The 18,190-nt window shown below is 49.0% G+C and overlaps 1 protein-coding gene across 1 annotated transcript in view; it reads left to right on the top strand.

Annotated features, from left to right (window-relative positions):
- LOC144252996 (regulatory-associated protein of mTOR-like) overlaps window positions 1-18,190 on the top strand; it is a 69,751-nt gene extending 51,561 nt beyond the window's left edge. The window contains exons 2-4 of the mRNA XM_077794982.1: window positions 12,484-12,588; window positions 16,208-16,314; window positions 18,059-18,190. Of these exons, the coding sequence (XP_077651108.1) occupies window positions 12,484-12,588; window positions 16,208-16,314; window positions 18,059-18,190 (344 nt within the window). The remainder of the gene's footprint in view (window positions 1-12,483; window positions 12,589-16,207; window positions 16,315-18,058) is intronic.

The raw sequence follows: 18,190 nt of genomic DNA on the forward strand, positions 1-18,190 counted from the left end.
TCCAGTTTCACTTTGTTCCATATAACTATTCATTTGTCCGATACCTTTTATTTCTATGGACTGAGGTTATTCCTCTACAGTGGTCTCTGGCATTGGCTTGGGCGTGCCACTGGCCCTGCCTCTGGCACTCTGTGCTGCCCTGGGTGTGTCTTTCTGTGTCAGCACCACACTCTTAATCTCTGTGGCTTCATATGATCTGAAAAGCAAGCTGTGGCATCTGGTGTTCAGGAGGACCTCTCTGCTTCTTCCCTTTGCCTTGCATACACATCTTGGGATCAGCAGCTCTGATTTCCCTGCTGAAGCTCTGACGGAGTCCGCATAGATGATTCAGCCAGAGACTTGATCTCAATAATAAGTTTTCTAATTTTCTGTGTGGAGGTCTTTCACATCTTTTATTAGAATTATTCCTAGTTATTTAAAGTTTTAAATGCTATTTTGATGATGTCTTAGAAATGTTTTCTCATTTGCTCTGGTGCACACAGGAACATAGTTGGTTTTTATGAACTGATTTGCATGCAGCAGCCTTGCCGAATGTTATAATTTGGATATTTATCCTCATATTTGTTTGGATCTAAAAACACAGCCATCGTCTTTTGCAAATGGTGCCAGTTTCTGTCTTCCATCTTTACATTTTCTCTTTTTAAAACTATGTCACACCATCTAGGATTAGTGTTGAATAGAAGGGGATATCCTTGACTTTCTTCTTACCTCATAGGGAAAGGTTTTAGCCTTTTACTACTAAATGACAATTTTTGCAGAGTTTTTATAGATAGGCTTGATCAGAATAAGGGAGTTCCCTTTCCTTGCTGTGAGAGTTGTTTTGATAAGGAGTGTGTGGTTGGTTAAGAGCCTTTCCTGCCTGGGTGGGTTGGTCAGCAGCCTTCCCTGCTTGGATTTGTTGCAGTGGAGGAGCATGCTCTCAGGTGCAGAGCTGCTCTGCAGGTTGAGCCTGGCTGTATCCACTTTGGGACACAGGTCTTGAGCTCTTTCTGTATAACGAAGTTATTTAAGATTTTTGCCCATTGTTATTGATGAGAATGACTCACTGATTTTGTTTAGTTTTGTCTTTTTGGTACAGTATTTATACCAACATTATTCTAGTCCAGAATTATGATTTTGGGAGTGATTTCTTATTTTTCCTATTCTCTGCCTTTTAGCAGGATTTGTAGAACTTGTTGTCCAGATCTTGATTTTTTTTTTTTTTTTGGTTACTGGGATTGAACTGAAGGGTGCTTTATCATAGCTACATCCCCAGCCCTTTATATTTTGAGACAGGGTCTTGAGATCATGGCTGGCCTCAAACTTGGGATCCTCTTGCCTTAGCCTCCCGAGTAGCTGGGATTATACAAGGTACACAAGCAGACGCATAGCCTGTTCTGTTGTGAACACCTCACAGGTGAGATGCTGGGGGTGGTCCTGAGTTGAGGTTGAGGGAAGAGTGGATCTGGGGTTCTGTTGTGGTAGAGGTGATGAACATTAGTATAAGTTGAGTACAGTTGTTGGACAGCCTGTCGACTGACTGTTGTCTTTTGTTGTTTAGCAGTTCACAGTAAACCGGAGCTTTATAATTTTTCACTTACTTCCATGATCATTCAGTGTCTTACAGAACAGGAGGTTTAGTTAGGCAAACAGGTCCTAGGAACATTAATTTTGAGTATTCCTGAGATGCTTATCAGAAACATAGAAAGCCCGGTTCAAGGGGTTTCAGGTCATACAAACTCAGTGTAGTCCAGTGCTCAAGGTCTGCTGGCCGTCCTCAGGGGTTCTTTAGGACGCTTTCAGTGTTTGTGAGGGGGGTTTGCATTTCCCCTGTCGGTGTTTCTGCTGGGTGCAAAAGCATGATGGGCAAAGATGTTGGTGTCTCAGTGGCTCCAATGGCACCATCCATGCATTCTTGCTAGCCTGTTACCAGCACCCCAGGCCAGAGGTACTGCTGGGGTCCCCACCGACTGGATTCAGTTGCCTGACTGCATCAGAAATGAGAGAAAGGGCTGGGGATGTGGCTCAAGCGGTGGCATGCTCGCCTGGCATGTGTGTGGCCCAGGTTCGATCCTCAGCACCACATACCAACAAAGATGTTGTGCCCACCGAAAAATAAAAAATAAATATTGAAAAAAATTCTCTCTCTCTCTCAAAAAAAAAAAAAAAAAGAAAAAAGAAAACAGCACAAACATAAGAATTTAATCACAGTTTGGACCAAACTGGGGTGACAGCTAATCTGCCTCTGTCCATCCTGCAGGAACATTGCAATTCATAGGTACAAAAGCCAGGAGTTATGTGGATTTAGCAAGCTGTGGTCCAGTTTTTCAGCCTTGCTGTCAACTCCCAGTCTTTGGAGTCAGTTCCTCTGTTCCCATTCTCAGCGTGGGAAAGTTTAGTTGCAGAAAAACAATGGATCAGGAAATTTGGGAGGTGGGGGCTCTGTTACAGCCTTGCACTTGCGATAACAAGTTTTATTTTGTTAAATCTTGCGCTTTTGTTACATGTGTTTTTAATATGTTCAAGCACTTCTGCCACACGTGGAGGAATCTGGGTGTCTGAAGGGCTTCCCTTGGGTGCTTGGTACTGCAGTGGGCTTGTGTTTTCTTCCCCCACGGAGCACTGCTTTTCCTGAAAGAATGACTGACATAATGTTTTCAAAAAATGGGTGAAGTGAGGGCTGTGGCTGTGGCTCAGTGGTGGAGCGCTTTCCTAGCATGTGTGAGGCACTGGGTTCGATTCTCAGAGCCACAAGAAAATAAATAAGTAAATAAAATAAGATATTGTGCCCCATCTATAACTTAAAAAACAAAAAACAAACAAAAAGAAATCCACCCAAAACCTAAAAAACCATGTCTTCTGGTTTGAGTATAAGGTGTCCTCCTGAAAAGCTCATGTGGCCATGCAGGAATGTTTAATGATGAGATTATGAAAGATGTGACCTCATTAGTGGATTAATCCATTTGATGGATTCATAATTTGATTGAATTACTGGGTGGCAACTAGGTTAAGCTGGAGGAAGCAGGTCACTGGGTGGGCCCTTAGGGATTATGTTTTGTCCCAGGTCCCTTGCCTGCTTCCTCTCTGTATCCTGGCTGCCATGAGCAGAGCTGATCTCCTCCAGCAGCACTTCTGCCATGATGTTCTGCCTCATCGTAGGCCCAGAGCAGTGCAGCTTGCTGACTGTGGACTGAACCTTTGAAACTGAACCAAAATAAACTTGTCCTTCTTAGAGTTGTTCTTGTCAGATATTTTAGTCACAGTGATGAAAAGCGACCAACACACCATGCCATGTGTGGGTCAAAGAATCACTTAAAGTATGAGGTAGAATAATAGATTTTAATGTAACAGTGTGAAAAAGTTATTGAAATGGTTTCAGATTCTGTACTGTAGATGACCTTTAAGAAGCTACCCCTAGGGGCTGGGGATGTGGCTCAAGTGGTTGCACGCTTGCCTGGTATGCATGAGGCACTGGGTTCGATTCTCAGCACCACATAAAAATGAAATAAAGATATTGTGTCCACCTAAAACTGAAAAATATATATTAAAAAAAAAAAGAAGCTACCCCTACTTGAGGTTTGGCGCAGTAGCAGAGTATTGGGGTTAGGGATTTAGCTCACTGGTGGAGTGCTTGTCTATATGTGCAAGGGACCCTGAGTTTGGTCCTCAGTCCTGAAAAGAAAAGTATTGACAGTTATTTAAAAAGACTGCATTTAGTATGTAAGGCTGGATTTTCTTTGTCTTCAGCTGAAGCAACACATTGTGCAGATTGCATTTTTTCTTATTTTTTGGTTCTGGGGATTGAACCCATGGGTGCTCTGCACTAAGTTACGTCCTTAGCCGCCTTATTCTTTATTTTCAGACAGGGTCTTGTGAAGTTCCCAGACTGGCCTTGAATTTATGCACTTTCTGCCTCAGTTTCCCGTAGCTAGAATTACAGGTGTGCATCACTGTGTCCAGCTCACTAAAATGTTTTGTTTGGGAAAATAATCTTTTTTTTTCTCCCCCTGTGGTGCTGGGGATCAAACCCAGGGCCTAGTGCATGCAAGGCAAGCACTCTACCAACTGAGCTATATTCCCAGCCTGAAAATAGTCATTTTAAAAAAAAAATATTAAAATGCCAAGTTGGGTGTGGTGGGCACACCTACAATCCCAGTGATACTGGAGGCCAAGGCAGGTGGATGGCAAGTTTGAGGCCAGCCTGGGCAATCTAGCAAGATCCTATCTCAAAATTTTATAAAATTAAAAATAAAAATATCATTTATGTTAACATGTAACTTTTTTGGGGGGGGGTACTGGGGATTGAACCAAGGGGTGCTTAACTACAAAGCACATCCTCAGCCCTTTTTATTTTTTATTTTGAGATAGGGTATTGCTAAGTTGCTTAGGGTCTCACTAAGTTGTTGAGGATGTCCTTGAACTTATGATCTCCTATCTTAGCTTTCCCAGATACTGGGATTATAGGCATGCCTGGCTGTGATTAATTTTTTATTGTTAATTTAAAATAAATCAATAAAAATGAAAAAACCCTCATTTTAATTTTCAAAATGATAAAAGCTGATAATTATAGCTGGCAAAAGCTTTTACAGATCTTCCATAATTGTTAGGAGTATAAAAGTGTCTGGAAAATGAAAGTTTGAGAATGGCTGGTTTGTAGAAAAGAAAATACTTAGTGATCTTGTAGTTCTTGGGATGCGGGAGGTGAGGCCGGGCGTTTCAGGTTGATACTAGCCCCTCCTGCCAGCAGAGGCGGATGTCTCTGTCAGTGCTCCGCAGCAGGCTGTGAGGGAATGTGAACACGACCACCCCCTTGGCCTCCGGGTCTCTCTGAGCAGTGAGTGCAGCGCAGTGTATTTCTTCTCTTCATCAACCTCGCACGCCCCTCTGTGGGAGGAGAGCTTGTTGGAGGACTGTGGGGCCTGCAGAAGAGCAAAGCCCTAAGCACCACACAGGGAAGCAGCCGGTGCTGAAAAGTGAGTGTTTTAATTAAAAATATCCATCACCCAGTGGCTCTTCTTTTCCTTTATTTCTCAAGTGTGGCAAACGCTAATAAACAGTGGTTGCACTCTGGTTCTGTCGTAATTGTTGGTTGGCGAGTAGGACTTTTTCCTCTTAGTGCTTTCAGATAAAACCCTGCAACGTCTGTCCTCATGACAACTCTCCCTTTTTATTTTTATTTTTTTGTTACCTAATAGCAGTTTTTAAAATCATCATTATCATTATTATTTGTTCTTTCTATATACATGGCAGTAGAGTATATTTGACATATCATGCAGACATGGAGTATGACTTCCCATTCTTGTGGTTGAACATGATGTGGCGTGTGAACATAGGAAATTCATGTCCGATTCATTCTACTTTCTTTCCTATTCCCGTCCCTCCCTTTTAAATTTTGGCTTATGTGTATTTCAGAAGTTAGAGATAAAAGGTTATAAGAACCTTCAGGAAATGCCTGCACTGTTGTGTGTGACTGAGAGCCAGAGATGGGGAGAGTTGGGGTGGGGAGAAAACAGCGCCTGCATCATGGGCACCCTTCCCCACTCAACCGTGCTTTGCTCCTGGGCTGATTGTTGGGTGGATTGACCACTGAATTGATCTGGAGGGAGAGGAATCCCAGAGTTGCCTGGAGACAGGGTTCCATTGTGTAATCTCGGGAAATCTCCATCAAGAGCATGTCAACTTTCTCTGCCAACACTGTTTTACTGAAATAGGCAAAAGTATTCCAGGTAATGAATGATCCCTTGTTCTTCCTTGTGTATATGCCCTTTTTGCCTTTGAAGTGGTGGTAGTGAAAAAGTTATTCAGATCAGGGGAAGGGTGTTGGAATTTATGAACATTTTTGTGTTTATTGAGTGGGTTGATTTTGGGGGGGTGCCTACTGCAATGTAGTAGAGGGGATGTATATTGGTTTTTTGATCTTGTGGAAATTGACCTTTATATCAGTCCCCAAGTTTTATTTTAAAACATCTTGTTTTATTAGGTAGAAGAAAAGTCAAAGCACAAGAAATAGAAGCCCAATCTTTTAGTATAACCCCAGGGCTCCCCACTGAGAGCACAGACTGCTGCTTCTGAGGTGGTGGGTGGTGCGTTGGGCAGCAGCAGCTGGGCAGGGGTATTCCGAAGTGTGAGTACACCCTTTGTTGCTAAGAGGTGTTGGGTTTGGTTTGGTTTTACCCTTCTCACCAGTGTTGCCAAGCTCTTTTGATTTGTCATACATGAGTTCTGGCCATTGTAGGGCAAAGAAGGATCCCCTCTATTCCCCTTGGTTTTTATGTGGGCTCTTTGGCTGAATATAGGAACCAGATTAATACAAGAGGTGATTAACAAGAGAAAAGCATAGAAATTTTATTTATTTTATATGTACCTGGGGATCTTCACAGGATTGAAGTTGGAAGAAATGACCAAAGCATGATGCTTATATACTTTTACACCCAGAACAGTAAATGTGTGAAGGATTGACTGGTAGGCAGATGGCTACCTAGACTGGGGTGGTAAACTCTGGGAATGTCACTGTATGAGGGAGGTAGAAGCTTGTGGAAATGAGCATTGCTTCAGAGTTTAATTTAGATTTGCTACAGCCCAGTGGCTAGTCTCTGGTGATCTCTTTTCCAGTGTTGGTATGGGAGGGACATTGCTTCTGAAAGGGTCTTCATGGCTTGCTGCATGGAGGGAAAGGCATACCCAGGGTCCTTCCTGCAGTTACATGTCCTGATGAGCTGGTTTAGCTTAACATAATCAATACTGCATGGGTCTGCTTTGCCTTCATGCCTTCACCATCAGACAGCTGCCCTGTGTTCAGGGTACAGGGTTTTGGGGAGATCTTGCTGGGGACTTTGTAAAATGTGATGGAATTTATCCCTACCTTTTGGACCCATGCAAGTTGAGTCTTGTTAGCTTTTCCATTGCTATAGTTTTCATCTTACCAGGTGGAACTAGGGTGGTTAGTTTCCTGCAAGTACTACTTAGGTGGAAATGTTGGGCAGACATGCACACTGGAGTGTGCTGGGAGCAGGTCATCTGGGGCAGGTATGGTATTCGCATTTTTTCTCATTAGTATTTCCATTTTATTTTAAGGAAACCAGTTTATTCCTGCTGTGTTCTCATGCTCAAAATTTCCTATTGAAATTGGAATCAATAAGTAGGGGATTGACCTATCAGCATCTTTGAATGTTAAAAACTTAAGAAAAGTCTGCTTGTTTTCTTAGTTAAATCTATTATAGTATTCTGTTCTTGAGTTTTCCTTCTCTGCTCTTCAGAGGTGCCTCAGAAGTTGGCAGGTGCCCTGAGGCTCCATTTCCCCTGGTTCTTCAGGCAGGCATCATAGAGCTCCAACTTCTTGTTGTTTCAGATGTCTTAGTAGCTATTTATCCAGGATTGTGGGCGTGGGTGAGCACGTTATGTATGCATGAGGTCATGGCTGATGCTAGGGCCATTTGAGCAATTCTCTGTTGTGATGAGAAGGATGTCCATCTGACATTTTAAAATTTCTAAAGTTGTGTAACTGTTTCCTTTTATTATTTTATCCTTTAGGATGGTGTTATGGTGTCTGTATTTGGGATCTCTGGCTGAGTGAGGAAGCATTTTGGAGGAAAGCCCCATGCTATTTTAATCCTAATGGTGCTGATTCTGTTATGTAATTTACATGAACTCAGAGGTTGGCCTGAGAGTTATGGAGTACAACAGAGATCTGGCCCATGTCACAGGTTTACCAAAGCAAAGGGAAGTTTACTTTTTTTTTTTTTTAACTTGAAAATGTTGTGGTTGTTTCTTGGGTTGTCCATCCAGCGACTCTGCCAGGCTTATGCTTTGCACCTGCTCCTTTCCCCACTTGTATGGGTTTCCCTGATGTGCAGTGAAAAGTAGGAACCACTGTGGAGGTTGGATTTGTGGTCTGCCTCCCTCATCACGCTGTTTTTGTGATGAAAATACTTCATTCAACAAGAATAATTTCACTTTTATTTACACAATATGACCTATGAACTTTCTTGAGTAAAATTGAAAATAATTTAAAATCTAATTTTTCTTAGAATCTATAAGGGATGGCAAAAGAGCTAGAGCTCAGGGCGAGGAGCATTCGGCATAGATAGTTGTTAGCCTGAGAGCATCAGCTCTAGTGGAAGGCTCAGCCTGTAATCAAGTACTAACAGGCACTGAGTGTTGGGACTGGTGGAAAGGTATGTTTTTGACCCAGTGCTGTCTGTCAGGCAGCCTGTAATTGGTGGTGGCTGGTGCATCCCCTGGGTTAAAAAGGGAGAAAGTTGGTTACCATCTGGCTGTGCAGATGTGGAGCTGTGTTGAATCCCTCAGGCTCCCCCTGCTTTGATGATTCAGCAGAGGCTGCGCTAGACTCACCATGGGTACTCATGGCTGAGGTGTACTGCAGTGAAAGAACACGGAAGCAAACAAGTCAAGGGAACAGGGGTGTGGGCTGAGGTCTGTAGGATGCCAGGCACAAAGTTCCAAGTGCCCTCTCCTAGGGAGTTCCACCAGACAGGCTTAATTCCTCTGGAACAAGTTAGGGCAGCATATATGACGTGTTGCCAACCAAGTGGTTCTTTAGAGAATTAGTCCCCAGTGTTTCTGTTGGGTGTTGGTCTTGGGGGCACTCTCTATCTGGCAGATACCAAAACACTAGGCTCCCAGAAGGCATGATCATATTATTTGTACAGATGGTTGAGGCCCAGTGAGCCACTCTTATCACCAGGTGGTCGGAGCTCCCAGAAGTCCAGGCTGCCAGCACCCAGCCCCCAGCCGAGGGTCCACTCTGCATGCAGTCTTTTCCTGGGGACAGTTTAGGTGTGCTGTGTTAGGTCCTCTCTGGGCAGGCACCCAGTTACCTTTTTCTTTTGGATTGACATCTCTTTCTAAAATACAGAGAATGGGAAAACTAAAGGGTAAAAGACAAAAGAGCAAATACTGACACATATATCACTGCTTGAAGTTTCCAACTGACCTGTGACACGTGATGTAGGTGTAGTCACCAAGGGTGAGTGGAAGGTAAGTGGGGAGATGAAAAGACTTACTTCTTTAGAATTGTATGGTAAATATGGGTAGAAACTGAACTTTCCTGAGCTTTGCTGTATACATACTAAATGCTGGTAGAGTTGCTTTTGTGAGAACATCCTTGAAGTACCTATAAAATGTATTTGTATTGCAAAAGTGGTTAAAGTAGTTTTCTTAGTCTTCATAAATTTGGATAATATTATTAAGCAAAATAATAGGCTAGTCTTTAGATGGAAGAGACAAAGAAGGAGAAATTTGTCTCTGGAGCAGAGTAGCTAATGACACTGTTCCCTGTTATTCTGGAAGGTAAACTCCTGTGGTGTTGGCTGCATTCCTCATGGCCATCTGTGTAGCGCATGGTCCATTGCAAACAGGAACATCTGCACGACTAGGTGAATGCAGGTGGTGGGTGACGTCATCGAGAGCTCCTTAGGTGTCAATTATCCCTAGGTCCAGCTGGGCTTCAGTCAGCTTCTGAAGGCAGATGGGCCCATTCCTAGGGTGGGGCAAAGAGAAACATGAATTTAGTGGACTTTTAAAAAAATGAACTTGAGTACAACATTGTAAGTAATAGTTAATCCATGTGTTGTGGTCCGTATTTCATCCAGGCTCTCAGATACCTGGAGCTAAGGATTTAAGGGTAGGTTTTCAGTTAGGAAAGACTGAGTACTCTTCTGTTTTAAATGAACTGTTTAAGATGATTGCAGATTTTACAGTATGCAAAATGATGGAGACCCCATATACCTTTACCCCGTTTCCTCTAGTGCTGATATCTTGAAAAACTCTGCTGTAGCATCACAGCTCAGATTTTGGCATCCATGCAGAATGTTCTACCAACACAGATCCCTCCTTGCCCTCTGATAGATGCCACTCCCAGCCCCCCAAATCACTAGAAGTCCTCGTTGCTATAGCTTTGTCATATCAAGAGTGTCTTATAAATGGAATCATATCATACATATGGGACTGGCTCTGTTCCCACTCAGCATGATTCTCTGGATAGCCGTCTAAATTGTGAGTGGAAGTTACTTGTCCCATTTTGTTGCTGGGTGCCCAGAAGTAGATCTGCACAGACATGTTCAGTTGAATCTCAAGGAATGTGTGAAAACAGTGCCGTTCAATGAAGTTTTCAGCAAGCAGTGCTATGTCCCAAGAAAGGGCTTCGCTCAACACTTCACCCCTGCACACCAGCTACACAAAGTGAACACCCCAACTGCAAGACTCCTGACCTTAGAACCTCTAGAAGGAACAAGAGAACCTTCCTGACTTTGCATTAAGATACAGGAGGCATAAGCCACACGATCTAGTGGCACATTGAACTGCATCAAAATCAAACACTAGCTTTGAAACATACCATTGAGAAAAGGAAAGACAGGCAATGACTGAAAACTGCCAAGCATACGTCTGACACAGACTTGCATGTGGTATGCATAAGAACTCTCAGAATCCCACAACTGGGAAAATGCAGCCCAGTTAAAGAATGGTGGCGAAAGACTTGCATGGTCCTTTCCCAGGTGAGACACACAAGTGGCAGATGATCACACGGAGGACCACCGCAGAACCGACCTGCACTCAAGGCAAGATTGGACTAGCCAGGGATGGGAAGCCACTGGCGTGCCCCTTCTTGGCTAACACGGGTGTGTAGGCACTTGGGGGACATTTGGCTGCTTCTCATAAAGTTAGGAGCACACCCCAGCAACCCACAGAGGAACCTAAGAAGTTCATGCAGAAACCTATACATCCCACCACCAGCCTCTGCCCCCTGGCCTTCCTGGGAGACGCAGTGGGCGGCAGCTCACTGCCTGGCTATGATGGCCCAGGGCTGCATGCCCCCTTCCTTTGCAAGTTAGGCTTCTCTGGAAGGGTGCCCATCAGGTAGCGGTGGCCGTGGATCTCACACTGGAGATTTTCTTGGTTTTTATTTTGGCCTGAAACATCATCATCCTACTCTTACTGTAGAGCAGTAGTTCTCCAAGCTAGTCACCCTAGGCTGGTGCCATTTCTTTTTTTTTTTTTTTAATATTTATTTTATAGGTATAGTTGGACACATGCCTTTATTTTATTTATTATTGTTATGTGCTGCTGGGGATCAACCCAGGGCCTCACACGTGCTAGGCAAACACTCCACTGCTGAGCCACAACCCCAGTCCCCTGGCTGTCATTTCATTTGGCACTTTAAATTTGACTCCATGGGGGCTAGCGTTAGAGCTCAGTGGTAGAATGCTTACCTAGCACGTCTGAGGCACTGGGTTTGATCCCCAGCACGACACAAATACATAAATAAGTAAAATGAAAGTATTGTGTCCATCTACAACTAAAAAAAAAAAAGAAAAGAAAAATTTGACTCCGTGATGCCTTCTTGCTAACGAGAAGCCAAGGTCAAGCTGTGTGGGTAGGAAGGTGTCAGTAGCGGAGGGAGGAGACAGGCATCTAGGCTCACCCACCCTGGGCTGCTCTGCCCTGTCTTGTCCTGGTCCCGGACCTGAGCATCTGAGCTCCCGAGGCTGCTGCTTGTCAGTGACATCTCTTTTGAAGTGTTTGTGGGTTCCCTGTGACTGACCTGACCATGAGGAAATGTCCCTTAGCAGCTGCTCCTCCAAGAAGAGCCATCTCAGCCTGGTAGAAGGAAGCCCATGTCCAAAGCCAGTCCTTCCCTGTAGGCGTCGGCACCGTGGGCAGGGCCCAGCAAGGCCCAGCCGAGGGGCTGCACAATTCAGACATGAGCATCTCTTATCACCAAAGGCAAGAAGGCTGGAGGGCTCCTTAAGAGTGGACCCCTGTGGGGAGTCACAGAGCAGGGCACTCACTGCAAGGTGGCCTTGAGAGCCAGGCACACAGGTGGAGGAGGCCAACCTTCAGTACTGAGGCCAAAGAGTGGGTCCTGGGGAGGGAGGCTCACCACACACAGCTGACCCCCTGCCTGTCTGCTGGAGGATGCTGAGGGCACCTGCAAGGCAGAGGGCCTTCTGTGTCTGTGTGAGAGCCCCTTGGGCCACCCTCCCTTCCAACTTCAGGCTGGTGTGTGCGCAGAGCACCGAGGCAGGTGGGGACAAGGTGCAGGCCTAAAGGTTTTGGAGAGAATGGGTCTGAACAAGATGAGCAACTGAAGTACTCAAGGGGAAGAACAGAGAAGGTGAGGCCCGACCCGTCTCCCAGCTTCCACCAAGTCCTCCTTCCCACCCCGGGGACAAGCTGGAGGCCACAGAGCTCCCCTGCAGGGATCCCAAGCCGGCTCCAGAGAAGCTCTGTGGCTTCCAGATGCCCAGAGACCACAGGTCCCATTGCCCTGCTGCCAGCTTCCCCAGTTGCCCGACAGGAAGTGAGCACGGAGTCCCACACTGCGAGAGCATGGGGACAGGTGTCCAGAGCGCCTGGCTGCCCTGTGCAGGGCCCACTGTTGGGCATGGTGGAGCATGATGTCCAGGACAGGGATCTGACCCCCATGTGGGGTGCAGGCGAGGCCAGCACAGGGCAGAGGATCATGTCCCCCTCTCTCCTTCTCAGATGATGGCGCCATCAGGGTGTGGAAGAACTTTGCTGACTTGGAGAAGAACCCAGAGATGGTGACTGCATGGCAGGGGCTCTCAGACATGCTGCCCACCACACGAGGTGGGTCTGGGCTCTTTGGGGAGGAAGTCCAGAGCTGCAGGGGTCACTGTTCCAAGGCCTCTGGACCAGCTCCCTACCAGCCACCCATTCACATCAGAGTCCCCAGTTCATTAGTAGGTGGCCTCTCCTGATAGCCATGAGGCTTACAGGCCCAGGGTTCTGAGTGCCTTTGAGTCTTGGGTATGGCCCTGAGCTCTGGTCACACCTGTCCTGGTGTGAAGCTGAATGTGGCTTGGAAACACACTGTGGTTAACTGGCCCTGAGCAGCAAATGTCACATGTTCTTGAGGACCAGTGTGGTGGGCTGCCCAGGCTGGTGAGATCGGCAGCCACCAAAGCAGCTCTGGGCGTGGCTTTGCACCATCCAGCAGTTTGGGAGGACCACCAGGTCAGCCTTTCCAGGCCTGAGTTTCCAGAGCCCTCTGTGCATCTTGGAATGGCCACCTGTGAGCACAGCCCTCTGACCCTGGTGACACCAGGTGAGGTTACTGTGGCCCACCACTGTCTGCTCCTCCTCCTGCCTGTGATTTCCACAGCCCCATCCGAGTCCTCTTCCCAGCCCCTGTTTGTGTGGGGCCTCTCCTGGTTCTCTCAGTTCTGTCCCTGCCCTTCTCTCCTGCAGAGAACATCAAAATGAGCCCCTTCTCTCTGGACCTTGCTATTGAGACAAATTATAAGCAAGTAGAACCTCACTCCTCCCATAGCCAGTGTGTTTCTGGGTCGTCAGCTGCAGAATCTAGGTTCACAGGGAGACCTGCCTTCCAGAGCTCTCTGTCCTTGCCCATCTTTAATGTGGAGTCACAGCTGCCTGTCCTCGGGCCACAGGGCCTACAGGGTGTTGGAGGGATGTGCCAGGGAACCTTCTGGACTCACATCTTAGTGTTTTGTAAGAATTCTTACATTAAAAGTTCAAGATAAAGGGAAGATGAGTGAGAAAACTCAAGATGGTTGAGAAAACTCAACCTTGACCTCTGTAAAAGTTTTATATGGAGACTCAGTGTCCGATCTCCCCAGAGAAAACTAAACTAGACCACAGGGCTGGGGCAGGTGTCAGGGAAAGAGCAACACAACTACCGTCCCTGAAACCCTAAAGAAAGACCAGAGGCCCTCCTCTGTGTGGGGCCGGGGGTGTCCTCGCTACATTGTCCCAGTGGTTGGTTACACCCTCCCACGTACGTGAGAAGCTGTGCCACAGGACAGCAGTGGTCTCTGAGAAGACACAGGCAGAACCAGACCATCCTCCACACCCTGTCAGTCAGGGAGGGCCCCAGTCCGTTCCCAGGGTGGAGCGTGAGGCTGCCAGGGCGAGACTGTCCCACCACCTTGGCCCCGAGAGCAGTGTGATGGTCCAGCCTCGGCCTGTGAACGTTGACCTGAGCCTTTGGTCAGTGGTTACTATTCATTAACTGGAGCAACCAAGGAGGTATACAGAGCAGCAGCCCCAAGGCTGGGGCAGGTGGCCATGCAGAGGCACAAGCCAGAGGCAGAGCTCCCCAAGTCACAGAGGTCAGTTCTGGGCTGGCCACAAAGCTGGGCGCCTAGCCACTGGCTGGCAGGCACCAAATCTACAGCTGTGCTCCAGGGCAGCGCAGGGCGAGGCTTGGCTCTCCACTACCAGGCCTGGGATGCGGGTGGCTGGTCTGACTTCCACGCTCTCTGCTCTGTCCTGCCTTGTCTCCCTGTTTTAAGGAAAGAATTAGCTCTTTGGTCAGGCTGTGTATCAGGACACACATCCAAGGCCTGTGTCCAGGATTCGTCAAGCAGGGATCGGACCTCTGCCTTCTGGGGAGTGCAGTGTCTCCCAGTCCAGTACTCAGGGTGAGCAGGGCACAAGCACACTTTGAACTGGCGCATGGTGCCCCCATGGCTCCTGCTCAGCGAGCTACACACACCTGGGCACAGCAGCCTCCCCTCCAGAATCCCTTCCTCTGCTCCACCAAGACCTCCACGCTGCAGGCTTGGCTACCCAGGACCTAGGGCTTGCTTCCCTCTGTAGGGCAGATGGACAGACATCAGCACTGTCCTAGAGGACTTCCACATCTCTACTCAGCTGGGTCTCTCAAGTTGCAAACTGGCTGTCCAGGTGTACCTAGACGTGGGGCTCTGGCCTTGCACAAGGTGCCATCAAGCCCACCTGCCCCCACCCCATGCTATGTGGTTGGTACCTTGTCACATGACTTCCACGTGGGGACAGGTATGCCCTCCCTCCAGGGACATCCAGGTCCCAGCAATGTTGTGGCTCTCCTACCTGTGTTCTCCTTTTCCACAGAGGCTATTTGAAGAAAAGAGGACAGTGGCCAGAGGGTGGGGCCCAGGCTGCACGAGGCTATGGTGCCTTGGTTGGAAGCAGGCGGTAGGAGCAGCTGGAAGGCCCAGGGCACAGGAGGATGAGGTGGTGGCACCACAGGACAGCCGGGACCCAGGCTGAGCTGCGTCCTGGGAGAAGTCTCTGGTCCAAAGAGGGTGACTCATGTGCTCTGGGTTCCTTGCTTCTCTCAGCATTCACCAGGTGCCAGTCCCCACAGACCCTCATCCTGGACCTTAGCCTGCCTGGTGCCCAGGCAGCCGACCACACCGGCCAGATTGCATGGACACTTCCTCTTCAGTTTCCCTCCCTTTTGTTATAAGGCGACCACAGCTGGAGAAAGTATGTGGTGCAGAGCACGTGGCCCCACAGCTCCCCTCCGGGGCTGCTTACTGCGCGAGAAGACACACTTAGATGTGGCCTGAGATGTGGTTTCCACCAGGGAATAGCTAATATGACTGTCGGTGGAGTGCCTCACAGACGTCTGAATGGCAGCTGCCTCTCTGGACCGGGTCGGAAGACCCTCAGAGGGAAGAGCAAGTGGGGGAGGTCAGACTCCCGTGCAGCGCTGTGCTGCTCCGTGTGGAGGAGGCAGGTTTTGCAGCCCAGGGGCACGTGCACATGTGGCCGCAGTGCAACTCCTGGGGCAGGCGCGCAGCTGGGCAGTCGGGTGCCACACTCACGAGGCCCTGGGCCCCCCCAGCCCCACCCCCCAAAAACCAAACTGCTGGGGACTGTCAGATCTGGGTGGCGGGTTATAAGGGTTTATTTCCACCGTGTTCCTTCGTGTATGCTCAAAACCTTTATAATTACACAGTTAAAGCCGTGTGGGGCTGGGGACGTCGGTCAGCAGTGGGGCACTCACCTGGCATGTGGAAGGCCCTGGATTCCATGCCCGGCACCACACACACAAAATATTTTTGTATTAAGTAGAAACTATGATGCGAGTGTATAACTCCCTGTCCAATTCCAGACAGAAAAGGACACCCTCATTTCTTTCCTTCCTATTTTTAACCGGGGCTCCTCTGCGTTGCCCAGGCCAGTCTTGAACTTGGTGCTCCCACCTCAGCCTCCCAAGTGGCTGGGCCCCAGTACTCTTCCCTCTCGCAGATGCCTCAGTGTGGAGGGTTCCAGGGCAGGCTGCCACCACCGCAGCAGCCTGAGCTCGTTGCCCTGGGAGCCCCAGCCTGGGTTCAGGAGGAGGTGGGGACCTGCCCAATGGTGGGAGGGGTGGCAGTGCTCCTTGGAGCCGCTGACTGAGTGGCTGCCTGGAGTAGCCCCAGGGACTGACCCCGTGTCCCGCTTGCCTCCCCAGGAGCTGGGATGGTGGTGGACTGGGAGCAAGAAACTGGCCTCCTCATGAGCTCAGGGGATGTGCGGATTGTCCGGATCTGGGACACCGACCGTGAAACGAAGGTGCAGGTAACCATGGTGGGCCCCACAAGCACCTCTGGTCCCTGTGCAGCCCCTTCCCCCAGGCTCTTCGCTCCCCCTGCACAAAACAGACCCCTTGCTCAAATAACCCAGACCCAGATCTCCAGAGCAAGCTCGGTCTGTGCACGTCTCAGCCTTCCAGGGAAGCAGATGGGCAAGATGGCGCCTGCTGCTGGCGAGAACAGACTCCCAGCCTCGGAGCTGATCACCACCTTGGCTGCACATTAATCATGCACCTGACCCTGCGCTGCAGCATAATTAAGTCTAAGTAATCCTGATCATTTTTAAATATTGTCTTATCTGGCAGATTAGGGAGTATCAGAAATCAGCGGGGTGAAATATTTTAAATTAGAAGATTAACTATTCGTGTGCTTTTCAAAGCTTTTTTTTTTTTTTTTTTTTTTTTGAGAGTGAACCCGGGGCTTCTCAAGTGCTGAGCATGCGCTCTGCCACCAAGCCACAGCCCCACCGCTTAAAGCATCTTTTCTTTTTAGTTTTAATAAAGAAAGGGATCTGCACTGGTTTTGCCTAAGACACCTGTGAGAGGGCCATACAGGCCGCCTGCTAAAATCCAGCTGTGCCCACCGCTTTAGGAGCAGAGGCAAGACCACAGCTACCTCAGGGATGCACCTGAGGGCTCTAGCCCAGGACACCCTTCTCTAGAGTCCCTGGAGAGGCACAGGGCAGAGACCTCCCCACCCTCTCCTGTCCTCCCTACCGATGGAGAGACATTGGCCCCTTGGTGGCAAGAAGGCTGCTTGCTCCACATTGCTACAGAACTGAGCCAGGAAGGAGGAGTGACAGGAGCTGGACATGAGGCTGGACCTCACCACTGTTAGGCACTGTGGTGACGCCCGGGAGAGCTGCAGCCTGAGGTCACCTCCTCTCACAATTACTGTGCTCGGAGATCCCATGATGGCACCAAACAACTTTCGTTGTGCTCCTGCTGGGGAGCTTGACAGGTGCCCACTCCTCAAGGGCAAAGCATGGAGACCCTAATGCTCAGATCCGTCTCCCTGTGGAGTGTAAGGGCCTCCAGAGCCAGAGTGTCCCTGGCCACCCACCTCCTCCCCCACTCTCAGCTGCCTTCGCCCAGAGCTGTGGTCCTGGTGCCTTCCTATGTATTTTGTTGCCTCAAGGTGCAGGGAGAAGTGGGGGGGCTCTTGCAAAGGCCTGCCCCTCACACAGAGTCCACATGTGCAGATTTCCCGCAGCGTCCCCACTGGGGTTGGAAAGCACGCGTCCCTCCCTGCCCCCACAGGCCCATCTGCTGCCTGCAGCTCCCCCTGCTGGCGTTCACCAGTCCTCCTGCTGTGTGCAGCCACCAGGGGAAGCAGGGTCCACGCTTCCGCTCTTCCCTCGACTGATCAGGAGTCCTCAGGGGTAGCTAATAGGAGTTCTCCTTGCCAAAGTGTACTTTGTCTCTCTTCAGGAAAGAGGGAGATGGTGTTGGGAAGTTTAATTGGCCAATAGCCAGGTGGCCCTGGGTGCCTCCAGGATGCTGCCGGAGCTCGGCCTGCCCTGGCCAGTGCGCAGGTGCAGGGCAGGTGTTCAGGCAGATCTGGCTGCACCGAGTCCCATGTGCCCCTGCCCTTCCCTCCCATCTGAGCTCCTCAGCCTGCGATGGCCTCTGGCAGGTGGAGGCAAAGGCCGCAGTCCCCAGGGAGGGAGGTGAGGCCCATGTGGGCTTGGGGTAGCGGTGCCCCATCTCAGCCCTCTCTGTCTGGGCCAGGACATCCCCACGGGCGCCGACAGCTGCGTGACAAGTCTGTCCTGCGACTCCTACCGCTCGCTCATTGTGGCTGGCCTTGGTGATGGTTCCATCCGTGTCTACGACAGGAGGATGGCGCTCAGCGAATGGTAA

Source organism: Urocitellus parryii, unplaced genomic scaffold (genome assembly GCF_045843805.1).
Source record: "Urocitellus parryii isolate mUroPar1 unplaced genomic scaffold, mUroPar1.hap1 Scaffold_83, whole genome shotgun sequence".
Taxonomy (NCBI): domain Eukaryota; kingdom Metazoa; phylum Chordata; class Mammalia; order Rodentia; family Sciuridae; genus Urocitellus; species Urocitellus parryii.